Source organism: Sylvia atricapilla, chromosome 2 (assembly GCF_009819655.1).
Source record: "Sylvia atricapilla isolate bSylAtr1 chromosome 2, bSylAtr1.pri, whole genome shotgun sequence".
Taxonomy (NCBI): domain Eukaryota; kingdom Metazoa; phylum Chordata; class Aves; order Passeriformes; family Sylviidae; genus Sylvia; species Sylvia atricapilla.
Genome location: NC_089141.1, coordinates 51724842 through 51738321, shown reverse-complemented (window position 1 = coordinate 51738321; position 13480 = coordinate 51724842). Strand labels below are relative to the sequence as shown.

General features: G+C 37.9%; 1 protein-coding gene across 2 annotated transcripts in view; it reads left to right on the top strand.

The window, feature by feature from the left end:
* RNASEH2B (ribonuclease H2 subunit B) overlaps nt 1-12401 on the top strand; it is a 37543-nt gene extending 25142 nt beyond the window's left edge. For both annotated transcript variants that reach the window (XM_066313247.1, XM_066313246.1), the window contains exons 7-11: nt 1071-1176; nt 4273-4351; nt 5160-5202; nt 10221-10301; nt 12275-12401. In XM_066313247.1, the coding sequence (XP_066169344.1) occupies nt 1071-1176; nt 4273-4351; nt 5160-5202; nt 10221-10301; nt 12275-12382 (417 nt within the window). In that variant the 3' untranslated portion in view covers nt 12383-12401. The remainder of the gene's footprint in view (nt 1-1070; nt 1177-4272; nt 4352-5159; nt 5203-10220; nt 10302-12274) is intronic.
* The last annotated feature ends 1079 nt before the right edge of the window (nt 12402-13480 follow it).

Here is a 13480-nt window from a genome sequence, read left to right as displayed (position 1 = left end):
AGTTGCTCCACTTGGGAATGTGATCAGGTGTTAGGGATATTAACAAGCTTGTTGCATTTCTCTTTTTGACGGGACTGGCCATGAAAGAGGCCTATGGGGTCTGGGTAGGAAGAAGAAGCTGTCAGCTTATTGCTGTAGGTTTTGCATAAGGTGAGGAGCTTGCTTTTGCTTTGTCCTTTTTCTGAATGGGCTGGAGGAGAGTTTTGATAGTTACAGCTTCTAAATTCTGCCATGCTTTGAAGCTGGACAGAGCTGCCTTGGTTTTGTGCTACAAATGTGTTTCCTGAAGTTTTGGCAGAGTTCACTCAGAATGGTCTTGGTTTGGTTGCTGTTATCCTGATCTAATCATGTTGTTCAAGAGGTACTGTACAGTATGCCAGAAATAAACTAGTGTTAAAGCTAAGCTTGATGGGGTCTTTGTTTTTGTGTAAAGAAGGTGACTTTCATTTTGTTCATGCACATGTGCCCTTAAAATGATGCCATTCTATAGAAAAAGATGGTATGCATAATGGCCTTGTCTTTTAAATTATCAATACAGGCACAAAATCTGGTCCACTTTCTGCAGTGATGAGGCCTGGGAATAAATGCCTGTTTTGCAATGATTACCTGAATATTTACATATGAACAGGTACCTGTTTGTGTTGTTGAAAATACCTTCATCTGACAGTTCTCTCTCTGTTGGATCCGGCACAGCAGTGCTCTGTCCAGTCCTTAATCTTCGATTTCCACCAAGGTCTGCCTTTGCCATCCTGCTGAGCTCAGGAATGTTCTCTGAGCAGGTGTATTTCTCACCTGTATAGTCATGGCTGTTGGGTCTGAGTAGCTCAATCTCATCTTAGGGTGCTGCAGAAGTGGTGCTGTGTTGCCAAGGAAACATGTTCAAAGACAAGCTAGTTTCTTTGGGTTTTTTCAGCTCATCTGCTAGTCATTACAAATGTGTATTAAATTTCACCACAGTCCATAACTTGAGTGTTTTATATGCTTGAAACAAAATTACAAGAGCTTTGTCACTGTATTAACATGTGCATAACAATACTGATACAGGCATTTCATTCTTTGGTTTTCTGTAGGTTAATCAAACAGTGAAAGCGCTTAAAAGCAACAATATATTGGTAGGTGAAAGGGTGCTTGCAAGTACATTTATCAACAGTAAACAGATCACAGATGCTGAGGAAGGTAAGAAAACTAAACATGGTAATGAATTCCATTTTTGTGAAGTCACATAAGTAGAGATAAAACACGTGATTAGAAACTAAAAGATATTGAAATTGGCCTTTGCAGTAAATTTATTCCCTGTACAGAAAATTCTGTATAAGGTTTGACTGTATGCCTTCCAGCTTCTTTAGTATCTTCATCAGATGACATTGTAATTAACAGTAGGTCTCAGCTGGGGTTCTCTTAACGTCTCTACATTTCAAGGAGGAAACATTTTTCTCAGTAAAATATATGCTTAAGTGCTTTGCTGGACTGAGACTGTGTTAAAGAATAGGACACATATTTATAATATAGATGAGTTCTCACCCTGTAAGTGTGTCTGTATTAGAATGTGCTTCTTTTCATTATTTTTTTTTATTAGGATTCATGGAATATGAGCACATTAGCATTCATAGGATTCTTCAAAATGGTGAAAGGATCTTAAGAAGTCATGGTTACAGAGAAAAGGCTCCTGGTCCAAACTTTACTTTATGCAACAAATAAATGTATGAGTAGGATGATTTTTGTGGGTGCACTGGTGTTTTACCAGCCTCAAAACACTATAAAAACACAAATGTGTAATTATTAAGGGCAAAATTTTAATAATATGTGGATTTAATTGTAACAATCCTGTTACCAAAAAGTTTGGTGGGATCCTGTTTGCTTCTATTCACCATTTTGCTGGGGAGGGCAATGTCCTGAAGGTCACTGATACGAAATTCTGTAGAGAAACCTGAAAATGGAATAAAATTTTCCAATCTTAATGAAAATTAAGAACAATTTAGAGCAAAATGAACCAAAGCAAATTGTTTCTTATTACAAAAACGTTCAGAAGTTTTCATGCTGTTGAAAATTAAGTAGAAACAAAGCAGCTTGCTGACGAAGTGGAAAATGAGCTACCAAGTAATGATATAAAGGATACAACATAAATAAGATTTAAGAGGCAAATAGACAGTTTTATAGAACAGAGATTGTAATATATTGTTTTAAAAAAAGACAAAGTTGCAAAACTTGTGACTTTAACTTCACAGTAGCTTTCCATCTATTTCCCAATGCCTGCTTTTTTAAAGAAGGGGGAAAGTGTCCCGGCAACAACTGTCTTGACTATGCTTAAATATTTTTTCTCTGAAATTTGTAATCAAATATTTCATCTACAGTGGGTTTTTTCCACCTTGCATTTTATTTATAGTGACATGTTTATAATAGTCTTTTTAAAAACCTTGGGGTTTCATATTTGAGAGACCAGCGTTGAAAATTTGGAATACTGGGGTTTAAAGTAGGTGAGTTTTGGAAGTAGTCCCACTGTCTGTGGCAAGGTGAATGACAGGAAGTCAGATGGACACATTACTCAATACTTATTTTTAATAAGACTCATTTTCTTGTCTGATCCTCTCATTGCTGTGACAGTGCAATTTACTTCTGTAGAGAATTGCTTTCATAGGGGTATTATGAAATTTCAGTGCCTTAAAAATAGATGGGTGTATGTAGTTACTATCTACTGATGTTATAAGGCAAAAATAGGGGAGGATATAATGAGAGCAGATAGAGAAGTAGGGGAGGTTTATCATATGAGACTTGAATATTTCATTCAGAAGACAAAGAAGGGAGGTGTGCAAGTGTTCATGATGTTTGACAAAAGGTTAATAACAAAGCTAGGCTAGGGTGAGAACACAGACTCCCTAGGAGGCAAATAATGGTATTTTTAAATTGGTAAAGGAAGTAATTGACGATTGCTTTGAGTCAGAAATGCAAAGGGAATGGATTTTTTATTTAGTATGAAATGATAGCAGTTGACTTGGACTCACCATTCAGTGTCACAATGCAAAGAGTGAAATGATGAGAATATTTTTCTTAAGCAATAAATTAAGTGCTGAGGTGAAATTGTCTTGGATTAGAATTATTTCTTGTTCTCTTCTGACCCTAAAGTGGGCTTAGAGAGCAAAATATCTTTGATGAATCTAGGCAGTGAAGGAAGGAGAAGTGCAGATAGGTGATAGTTAGAATTTATTATCAGTATAGTTGAAAAGTGTATGCTGTTGTCAGTTTGCTAATGCTTTCTCCTTCAGTGCCAGTTTCCATTGGGCTTTTTAGGTTAAAAAAAAAAAAAAAAAAAAAAAAAAAAAAAAGAGATATTTATCTCTGGCACTAAAGAAATAGTTCTTTGCCACCTTAAGGTTGGTATACCATGTGCTTCTGAACTCTCTAAGTGCTTAGGCATATGAGCAGATAAACTGGCCTGTTGGAGTTGGAATTCAGACATGAATTTCATTAATATCTGTCTGGCAAATGCTTCCTGTGCATGGGTGCAGTTACTCCCTAGCAGCCTCAACAACAGCAAGTTAAAGAAATCCAGCCCACGACCAGTAAGTGCTTGTGTAGAACGTGACCGGAAAAGATCTGGTTTAGGACTTCATGTTATAAAAGGGTCACTTTTTTTCCCCCAGTCTCTCAGAAAAACATTTATAGCAGGAGTGCCCTGTAGTGAAAACAGCTTCTAGTAGTTCATATTTCCACAGATAATTATCCTGTCTTGCCAGTGATGTTTAGATAGGCCTTGGCATTTTCTATAAAGTACTGAAAATTAAGTACAAGACTTTGAAATAGACTCATTGTCTCATCTAATTGTTTTCAGTTGAAGCCAGAAAATGTTCTTTAGTACTGAAGCCCTTGCCAAATAATTGTAAGATCCAGATGCTTTAAAATTAATGATTGCATATTCTGTTGAGTCAGCTTTTTACTTTTGCAGGTTTTTAAAATTTAATTTCTCCGGAAAAATACATGATATCTAGTACTCTCAGAAAGTGAACAGCTTTTGTAAAGGACATGCAGCAGATATTAATAACATGTGCTGACAAAGTGAGTGTAGTAAGTCTTTACTTTTTAAATAAACCTACAAGTGTCATATAACATAAACTACTGGACACAGAGAAGCATCACAGTGTATCCATTAGGAGTGTGTTAATATTGATTCAACCTTGTGCCTCATGGTAGCACATGCAACATGGCTAAAGCAACAGTGACTGTGTAACATGAATATTCTTTTTCTCCTCCTACCCACTCCATGACCTCTTTCTGAAGACTATGTACGATATGCCCATGGGTTAATATCGGAGTATATTCCTGAAGATCTGAGTAAGGAGTTGTTAAAATACTTGGGGTGAGTATTGTTCCATCTAGCCTATAGCTTTGCATGGCATGGATTAATGTCCATTTGGTCATTTCTGTTGAATACTGAGATTTTTTCATTGTGGTTTCAGTGAATGACACAATGAGATTTTATTTGCCACACTTTAAATGGGATTTTTCAGATGTAGATTATGGAGGGTTGCTTTTGTTTTGGGTTTTTTTGCTTTCCTGTGGTATTAAGGACTGTGAGCTGGGGGAGATGTAATATTAAAGTTGGATATGTCTGTTACCACCGTTGTGTGATGAAACCCTGAATAATGTATCCTATTTTAAAGCAAGTGGGAAGAAAATCCAATAAAGCAATTTGTCCAGAATTGTCAAGCACAAGCAGCAGAGCCAGGAGTTGAGTCTTTATCCCCAGTCCTCTTTCCTTTTCCCGACTCACTCAGTGCTGCTTGGGTCTAACTTACTTATCTCACCTGTGTTAGTTTGTGTTTAAATCTGGAAGGTGAGCCAACATCCACATCCTGGTGTTCCCTTGCCAGCAGCAGACTTGGCTTGGATTATCACTCGAACTCTGCGCCTACTCATCAGTTCAGTTCTGTTCAAAGGCTTCTGTTATGGTGGCCTTCGGAAAATGTGCAATTTGCAGCTTGAAGCCCCATGGCTGAGCAGTTTCATAAGTCAGAAATACAGACCATGAACTGCTTTTTTTTGCAAGTGCTTGCCATGTGTGAGCAGCTGATAACCAAAGCAGCTTTCATTAAGAAGGATTTCCAAACTTTAGGTTGTGCAATTCATCTGTCTTAATTTTTGGTTTAAAATCTTTTGTTCTTCAGGCTCCCAGAACTTAGAAGTCCAGCACCAGAGCCACAATTGAAGGTAGGAGAACATTAAGATATTGATAGATGTGTCGCAAGTTAGTTTTTCTGAGTTAATCTTGAAACTAGACCAGACCAAGCAGTGGGTACAATACATTAAGTAAGGTATCCTTGTGAAAAGTCAGTCTAAAGCAACTCAAGAAATTTACCAGGTAACTCATATTTTTAATGAGGAATATTTTGGTTGTTTTTTCTGTTTAAGAAAAGGGGAAGGAAAAAGAGAGGCATATTTTATGGGTTTGGTCAACAGTCTTTTCATGCGTGTTTTGCTTATTTAGTTTTATTGAGGTTGATGGGACAATATGACCTCATAGGTTTTCTTTCGTATATAATTTATGAGGACCCTGAAAGGGACCTCCTGGGTCATAGATTCCCAGACAACCATGTTGGATAATCTCTCATACACTGACCATTCTTCACTGTAAGTCTCATTAGGAGTTTTTATTTCCATTACTTCTCTTGGAAGAGTGTTCTATAATCTCATTCCTCTGATGCTCAGAAACCTTTCTGTAAATTCCACCTTGAATTTATTCATGGCCAATTTATTCCCCTGTCCTTTTGTGCTAACTTTATCATTGTTTTTGAAATTGAAATGGCTCCTTTCCCTCCCTAACATTAGTTCTGTGAATGTGTAAAGGGAAAACATATATGCTTTGTGTTTTCATTTTGAGAAGCCAGCTTGGTTGTGTAAGATTGGTTCTCCATTCCCTCATTGTGGAAACATTTCTTTACACCTGTTCCAAGATGAATTCAATTGTTTCAAAGCAGGTGACCAGAAAAATGTGTAATTATTTCTAATAAAACCTTTACTCATACGATATGATGGCATTCTTCCCTTCTTGTCTTAACTAGAAATACTTTGTCCCATTAAAGGCTAGAATCCCTTTGTCTCTATTGATGTGTGCTCAGATAGCTCTCTGTCATGCTGTGAATGGTTAAGACACACAGTTGTGGGGGTCTTTTTCCACTGCAGTTTTTACTTCATCAGTTCTCAGATTTACAAGAAACTCATGCAGTTAGTTTCTCTGTGACCTTTTACTTCTGTACATTTAGTCTCATTTTAATGTTTCCAGTCTTGAAGGTTCCCTGACTTTTTTCAGTGTTAAAAGCTCTTTAGGTGTTCATAATGCTACTCAGTGGTGTACATTCACCAAATGTTAGCATTCTACTATTTTTAATTAGTAATTAACTATTAATCTCTATCTGATCCAATGAGATTCCTTTATGCATTATTTGCTTTTGTTTCCCTTTTTTCTAGTTTCTCACCTACCTTAAACTTCTTAAGCAGTATTTGTTTTCTGTCATTACAGCTGGTTAAGTGGCACCATGTCAAATCCTCTGGCAATCCTTCACATTCTCTCCCCAGAAAATGTTATATTTGAGACAATGTATTGGAGTCAGTAGGCGTTACCTTGTTTAGTTTTAGGCTGAGACAGGCTGAGAGAGCTGGGATTGTTCAGCCTGGAAAAGAGAAGGCTCCAGGAAGACCTTAGAGCTCCTTCCAGTTCCTAATGGGGGCTACAGGAGAAGCTGTCGAGAAGCTTTTTTACAAGGGCATGTAGTGACAGGACAAGGGGCAGTGGCCTTAAGCTGAGAGAGAGGGTAGGTTTAAATTAGATGTGAAGATGGTGAGGCACTGGAACAGGTTGCCCAGAGATGTTGTGAATTCCCATCCCTGGCAATGTTCAAGGCCAGGTTGGATGGGGCTCTGAGCCACCTGGTCTAGTGGAAGGAATTCCTGCCCATGGCAGGAGGGTTGGAGCTAGATGATCTTTAAGATCCTTTCAAACCCAAACCACTCTATTATTCTGTGTTTCATTTACTCTTTAGTTATTCTTCCTTCTTTCACTTTTTTCTCTGCTCTCTTCTCCTGAGTCCTACTATGGCATTTTCTTCCTTTTTATGTTAGAGATGGGTCCTTGGCCATTCTGCACTAATATAGTCCCTGCCTGATGGAACATATGCCAGGTTCTGCCTCTCATCTTGTAGTTTCTGATACAGTCTTCCAGCTGGATCAGCATATTGAGTTCTACTTCTGTCTTGAATAGAGTGATTTCTGTTCTCTCTTCTGTCCCTATGCTTAACCTCTTCATCTTTATTGAAAATGATTTACAGAGGCAAAGGAGTTCTTCCATTTTGGGTCCACACATAGGTTGCCTTTAATATCTATCCAATCCCTTCGCTTTCTCTTTTTTAATTCCCTTTTTTGCCTCTGTGGCTAAACAACCTTGTCCTGTTTGTTTTAATTTCCTTTCCAAAGTTTAACTCAGCTTGACTTTTTGGCAGTTCTTAGTCCCAGTATTACCTGACCCCTATACCAATCTTTTTTTTTTTTTTTTTTTTTTTTTTAATATTCCTTTTCCCCCTCTCTGTTTTTTTCCCCCATCCATTGCAGAATTCTGCTTGCATCTAGTGTCAGTTGGATTTTTTGGGGGATGGATGGGAGGTGGTGGAATATGTGTGAATCTGTGAGCAAGGAGCCACATTTATTTTGTTTAGTCTGAGAAGCTTTTTCCTCCAAGATTTTCACCTTGTTTGAATTAAAAGATCCAAAATCACTTCTTCATTCTTTTTCTTTTACCTTTCAAGTGTCTTCCTCACACATCAAGTCCCTTTGCTTTGCATTAGACAAGTAAGGCGTATGGTTTGCAAAATTTGCGCCCCTTGAACCAATAACCCCACTTTTGATTATCCTTTTCATTTAATTTTAACTGAGCAGCCTATGTCTACTGAAACAAGATTACATACCACACTGGCCTTTCCTGCAATGTCCCTGCTACTTACAGAAACAAAGTCTAAAATAACCTCATTTCTGGCTGGTTCAGTGACTGTTCTGTTTAGCAGCATGTCAGCTAGCACATAGAGGAGTAATTGAGCCCTACTGTTATTAATAGCATTTGTTCTCCAATGGATATCCATAGATATGTTATTTCCATGTGGCTGGACAGTTGTTCTGGCTGCACAGTTACTTGGCCCTTTGATTCAGTTAAGAATTATCTTTATGTGTTGTAAGAAATATTAAGCACACATCAGGAGCCAACTGATAGTCATTAGCTATATAAGCACGTTAAAACAACTGTATTAAACTGCTTGTGATGTACATTCCATATTGTGTACGAATAGCTTTTATGCCGTTGGGATAGTTCTGGGAATCTATTTTTAAAAACAGCTTTATTTCAGCAGTTTGGTTGCAGAGGAAATGAGGCTTAGAAATGTTCAGTTGTTGGGCAGTGAGATCTTGCTGAGGATCTGATTAATTTCCAGAGCACTAACCAGGGTGTGTATGATGTTTCTGTGTTTGAGTCTTTGCAACTTCAGAGGTTAAAACACTCCTTTATTTCACAATCTCAGAAGAGCAAGGTAGGCATATACGTGAAAACTAGTCTCCTTCAGACCATTTTTAATCACTTGTGTTGACATTTCTCTTCATGAGGGCACGGTGTATTAACAGACATAATATATGATTATTGCAAAATAAGAAGGTTCTAACATGCATTTCCTGTTTTGGAAAAATAATTGCGTGTTTGGACATTACATTAAACTCGGAAGGAAGGAGAGATGTAGAAACTTCAGTGATCAGCTGAAACGCAACAACATTCTCTTTCTTGAACAAGAACAAGCTGAGTACGGCCTGGACTTTGTGATTTGATGATTAAATCAAAATTGCATGTTCTTTGTATTAATTGTAAGCCATTGATCTTGTGTTGTAATCATCGCACTGTCCAGTTTGTCAGCACAGGGAGTTTGGCCATTGGCAGATGATGAGAGACATTTACAAAGAATATGCAGGCTTTGCTACAACTAAACAGCAAATGTTTTGCTGAAATGCAAACATTTTTGTTGCAAGTTTTAAAAACTTGTTTATCAGATTCCGAAAAGAGGAGAAAAGTAATTCTTCATTAGATTGTCATTTGAAAATATAATCACAGCACAGTAAACAGCCTCCTAAAGAGACTGATCCAGATTCCATTGAAATCAAAAGAAAAGGCTGCAGTTGGATCTGGTTCTAAGAGCTGAGAAATCTAGGCTGCAGACCTAGCTTCTGTGCCAAAGAGAGAGAGGGAGGGGGGGAGAGAGAGAGAGAGAGATATCATAAGCACCATAAACACAATGAATAAAACAGGATCTTAAAATGTATGGTACCATCCAAGTTGCTTGCAAAATCACTTTCTTTGGCACAAAAGCTGGGAAGGCCACGGTCTAGATTTCACAGGATATTAAGGACAGGGTAGTAATATCAGATATATAATAAGAAGAAAAAAACAGTGTTGTAAAATACTACATACTTTTTTTTTTCTGTTTTGGAAACATACCAGAAAGTTTTCACCTTTAAACTAAACACATGCTCACAGTTTATGGAAAGAAATATTCATTTTTACGGCCTGATCATGTGAAGTGCCGAGAACCATTCACGTGTGTTATTTCTGAAGTTAGAAGGCACACAGCACATGCAGAGTCAAACTTCTTAATATACTGTTGGATTCAAGTGATGGAGCAGTCAGTGGAGCTATGGCAGTGTTTCCCTGTTGCCAGCCTGTAGAAACTAATTAATTCTAAAGGCTGTGAACAAACAGACAACGGACTAGATGATGATCCACTTGTGTTGGCATATAGCTACAACACTGGAGTTGCTGCACAGGTCCATGAGTTCATGAGCACCACAGTTCCTTGACTGTCAGGTGCTAACTTCCAACAGCTGCTCCAGAAAGTTCTCTAAAAAGACTGACACCAAAGTCACAATCATGGCTGATTTCTAACAGTCATTCTTCAGAAGGCTAGGAAGAAAATGCTTCCCCTGACACTGAATGCTCTCTTCTGAATGCTGTAAAGGTGGTTTATATTCACATGTAGAGAAGACGACTGCAGACAGAAATCTTCCACTCTTGCTGCAGATTTTTCGCTTGATTGCCAGTCCTGTTTTGGTGCTATGGTTACGTTTTAAAGCCAAATCTTTGAACTTCCATGTGTGTACATCATAAAAGTGGTTGACAGAGCAACTTCCTCACTCTAACGTTTCAGAAAAGGAAATTGTCAGATGTCCCTGTGGAACCAGAAGAAGACTATACTAAATTTAACAGTGACAATCTGAAAACCAAAAAGGTAAGCAAGCCTTGCATTCATACATGTTTTGCTGAAGTGTAGATTAATACCAAATACTAGCACAGAGTGCTTAACTTTCTCCTTCAAAACACATCACAAATACAAAACAAATACAAAATTGTGTGACATCTCTAATTATATCTCTTTGAACTTTTCTTTCAGGTTTAATGTGACTTTGACAGTTTTAATTTCCTATTCTCAACTGTTTTGTACTATTACTGCTGGGCTGTATTTCACCAGTGAATATTCCAGTGAACCTTGCAGACTCAGGCACACATGTTAAGGTGTTCAGCTAATGTTTGCAAAGCTCTTTGAGATCTTTAGATGAGAAATCCTGTGGCTTAATGATAGCAAAACTGGTAAATTTCAGTTACTCAAAAAAGAAACAAAGATGGCAGCATTTGCTTAAATTCCAGGGGATGCTAGGACAGCCTTTATTTTTACCTAGAAATATTGCTTGTGCACTTACTTATGTCAACTTAATGAAGTTAAATCAACACAGAACTTACTGATTGCCAGCTCCAACGCATGTTTGGAAGCCAGTCCAAATCTGAGTCCAGCTTTGCCTGCCACTGTACTATTCCTAGGAGAGCAACAGAGATGTGAAAAGAAATAGATCCTCTCTGTGTCTGCCAAAGCTGTGAGGCTTGTACTGGCTTATTTCTCTGAACATTGAAAGAAAATGAATCTTCCTCCAATCCGTGGGGAACTGAAAAGGCCCGCTGTGCTGGTCTTGTGACCTTCAGTCTAATGCTGACTACTCGTTATCCCTTTGCAAAGAGAAGCAGCTGGTGACAGATACATTCTTTCCTCCCCCCAAAAACCCCAGTTTTTTGGGTTAGTTTTTTTTTGTTTGTTTGTTTGTTTTTGATACTCATAGCACATTTTAGTTTGGAAGTAAGAGGATTGCCCCCTAAGTGAAGGTGATAAATAGTTTAAAATATGCATGTGTTCCCCCACCCCACATTATATACTATAGCTTTTGAAGTTAGCATAAAGATGGAAATAAACTGGAGGGATAATTCATTTTAGCATTAAATATGATTTACTTCTGAAATAATGAAGCACATTGATGAGAGAATCTGGGAAAGAAAAGATAGCCCTTGGACTCTGTACAGTATACTACTCTTTTTAAAATACTTTGGCAGTAGTTTTGTTTGTAGAGTAACACAGTCATACAGTTGTTGCCTATCTCCATCATATCCATAACCATCTAGCTGATCCCAAGTACTGTTATTGTGAAGTCCTGCAGACTGAGGAGTATCATAAAAAAAGGTCTATGCAAAGTTTTCTTAATAGGGAAAGCAGCTAGAGATTTAAAACATAACACATTAAAATACAAGAAAGAAAAGGGGTCAGCTCTATAATATGTGGTTCAGAAAATGTGTTTTAGGTGTAGAAGTCTGGGAAGTTGTCCCAGTGGTCTCAAAAGGGCTTTGCAAACGTTAGTTACCTTCTTCATTCCTAGTTCTTCCATCTCTTTTCCCTTTATTTCACTGTGCATAGTCTTTGATAGTAAATCAGTGTGAATTATTCATCATCCGTAATGCAGGTCTGTAATTCAGCCTGCTGACAGCATAATCATGAGATTGAGTCGGAGGGTACAGAATGCATCTGTTCTATTGCATGCATTATTCCTCTTAATGTACACTCAGGGATTATCCCAGAGTAAGCATTTGATTTGGGATACCTCATTCTGCAGAAAGGAGTGATCTTTCACCTCCTTGTCCTTGTAGTTTGTTTTCTGTCTTTCTTTGAGGTTAAGTAATTCATGACAAGTATTCTTCAGTTTGAATAATCTCAAATTTGTTTTTTAATGTTTTTCTCCTACAATTCAAAGCCTGCATAACATTATCTTTATGGCTATATACTGAAAAAGCAGTTCAGCTTATTGCTTGACTTCTGTATTTAGGAGTTTGTTTCCCCCTATGGAGATGCTGTTTAACTGTTTCTGTTTATCATTTCACTCACAGGCAAACACCAAGATGTCTGCAGCACAGAAGGCTCTTGCCAAAGTTGATAAGAGTGGAATGAAATCCATTTCTGCTTTCTTCAGCTCCAAACCTAAAACATCAAAATAAAGACTTGTTCTTGAAAGAATTTTATACAGTGGTTATTTTTATGTTAAGCTGAAGATGTCTCCTGGAGTTTTTTGTTAGTATAGTGTATGCAGGGTATGTCTGGGTACATGGTGGAGTGTGATGGAGAGGTCTGTGAGCTGGCAGAGCACAGAGCTCTTGGGCCTTAGGGGGACAAGGCAGTACCATGATACCAGATATTCCAGCCTGGATTGGGGAGATGGCTCAGCTGCATTAACATTGTGCTGTGAGCTGAGAAGAAAAGCTTAGCAGGGTACCATACTGGGCTGCTACTCCTTCTTGAGCCAGCCCAGTCAAGCCCACCACAGAGTTTTCTCCATTACACTTCATTCTAGGCTGAAAACTTGCCCACCTTTGATGATTTTCTTTTAATTCGTAAGGAGCATTATCCTTATGAATTAAAATACTTTCTGAAGTTTTTTTACCCAGTATTACACCAGAGTAGGATGGGATCATTGCATTTTTATTTTGACACAAATATAAGTGCTGATACAAGCATTGTCATTGGTGGCATTTTATTGAGGCAAAGATACTCTCTGTATTGGGATTTGGGTGGTTTTCAATATGCTGGAAACAAATGGCAATGAATGTCAGTGTACATGTAATACAATAAAGTGCTTTGTGTAACAAACTTGTCCTTGCTATATTTGCTGTATGCTTCAAGAGTTAGGTTGGGTTTCAGCACATTTTTAAGTGGTTTTGGTATTTCCCTGTGTATATATTTTAATCGTTTAAGAGTTCTGGCATCTCTTTGGCTTTACATGATAAATCTCTTAGCACATAGGAATATAGGAGTATTTTTATGTTTAGTTCCAAGGTCAAGAGGTCCTTAAGAAAATAATCAGGGAAATTTTGATTTAAAGGCAAGAATGGGTGGGACTTTTTTTAAAGAAGCCTGTTTGGCAGTGGATGCAAAAGCTTAAGTGTCTTAGATAAGGTTTAGTTTTACGAAGTTTTGCATGAGGTAGGGTGTACTTAAAGTGCACTACCCACTCTTTTCTGTGTTCTTTCATCATTCAGAGTATTCCTGTGTATTGAGAGGGATAGCTGATGTTGCGGCTTCCCTCAGTCACAGAACTG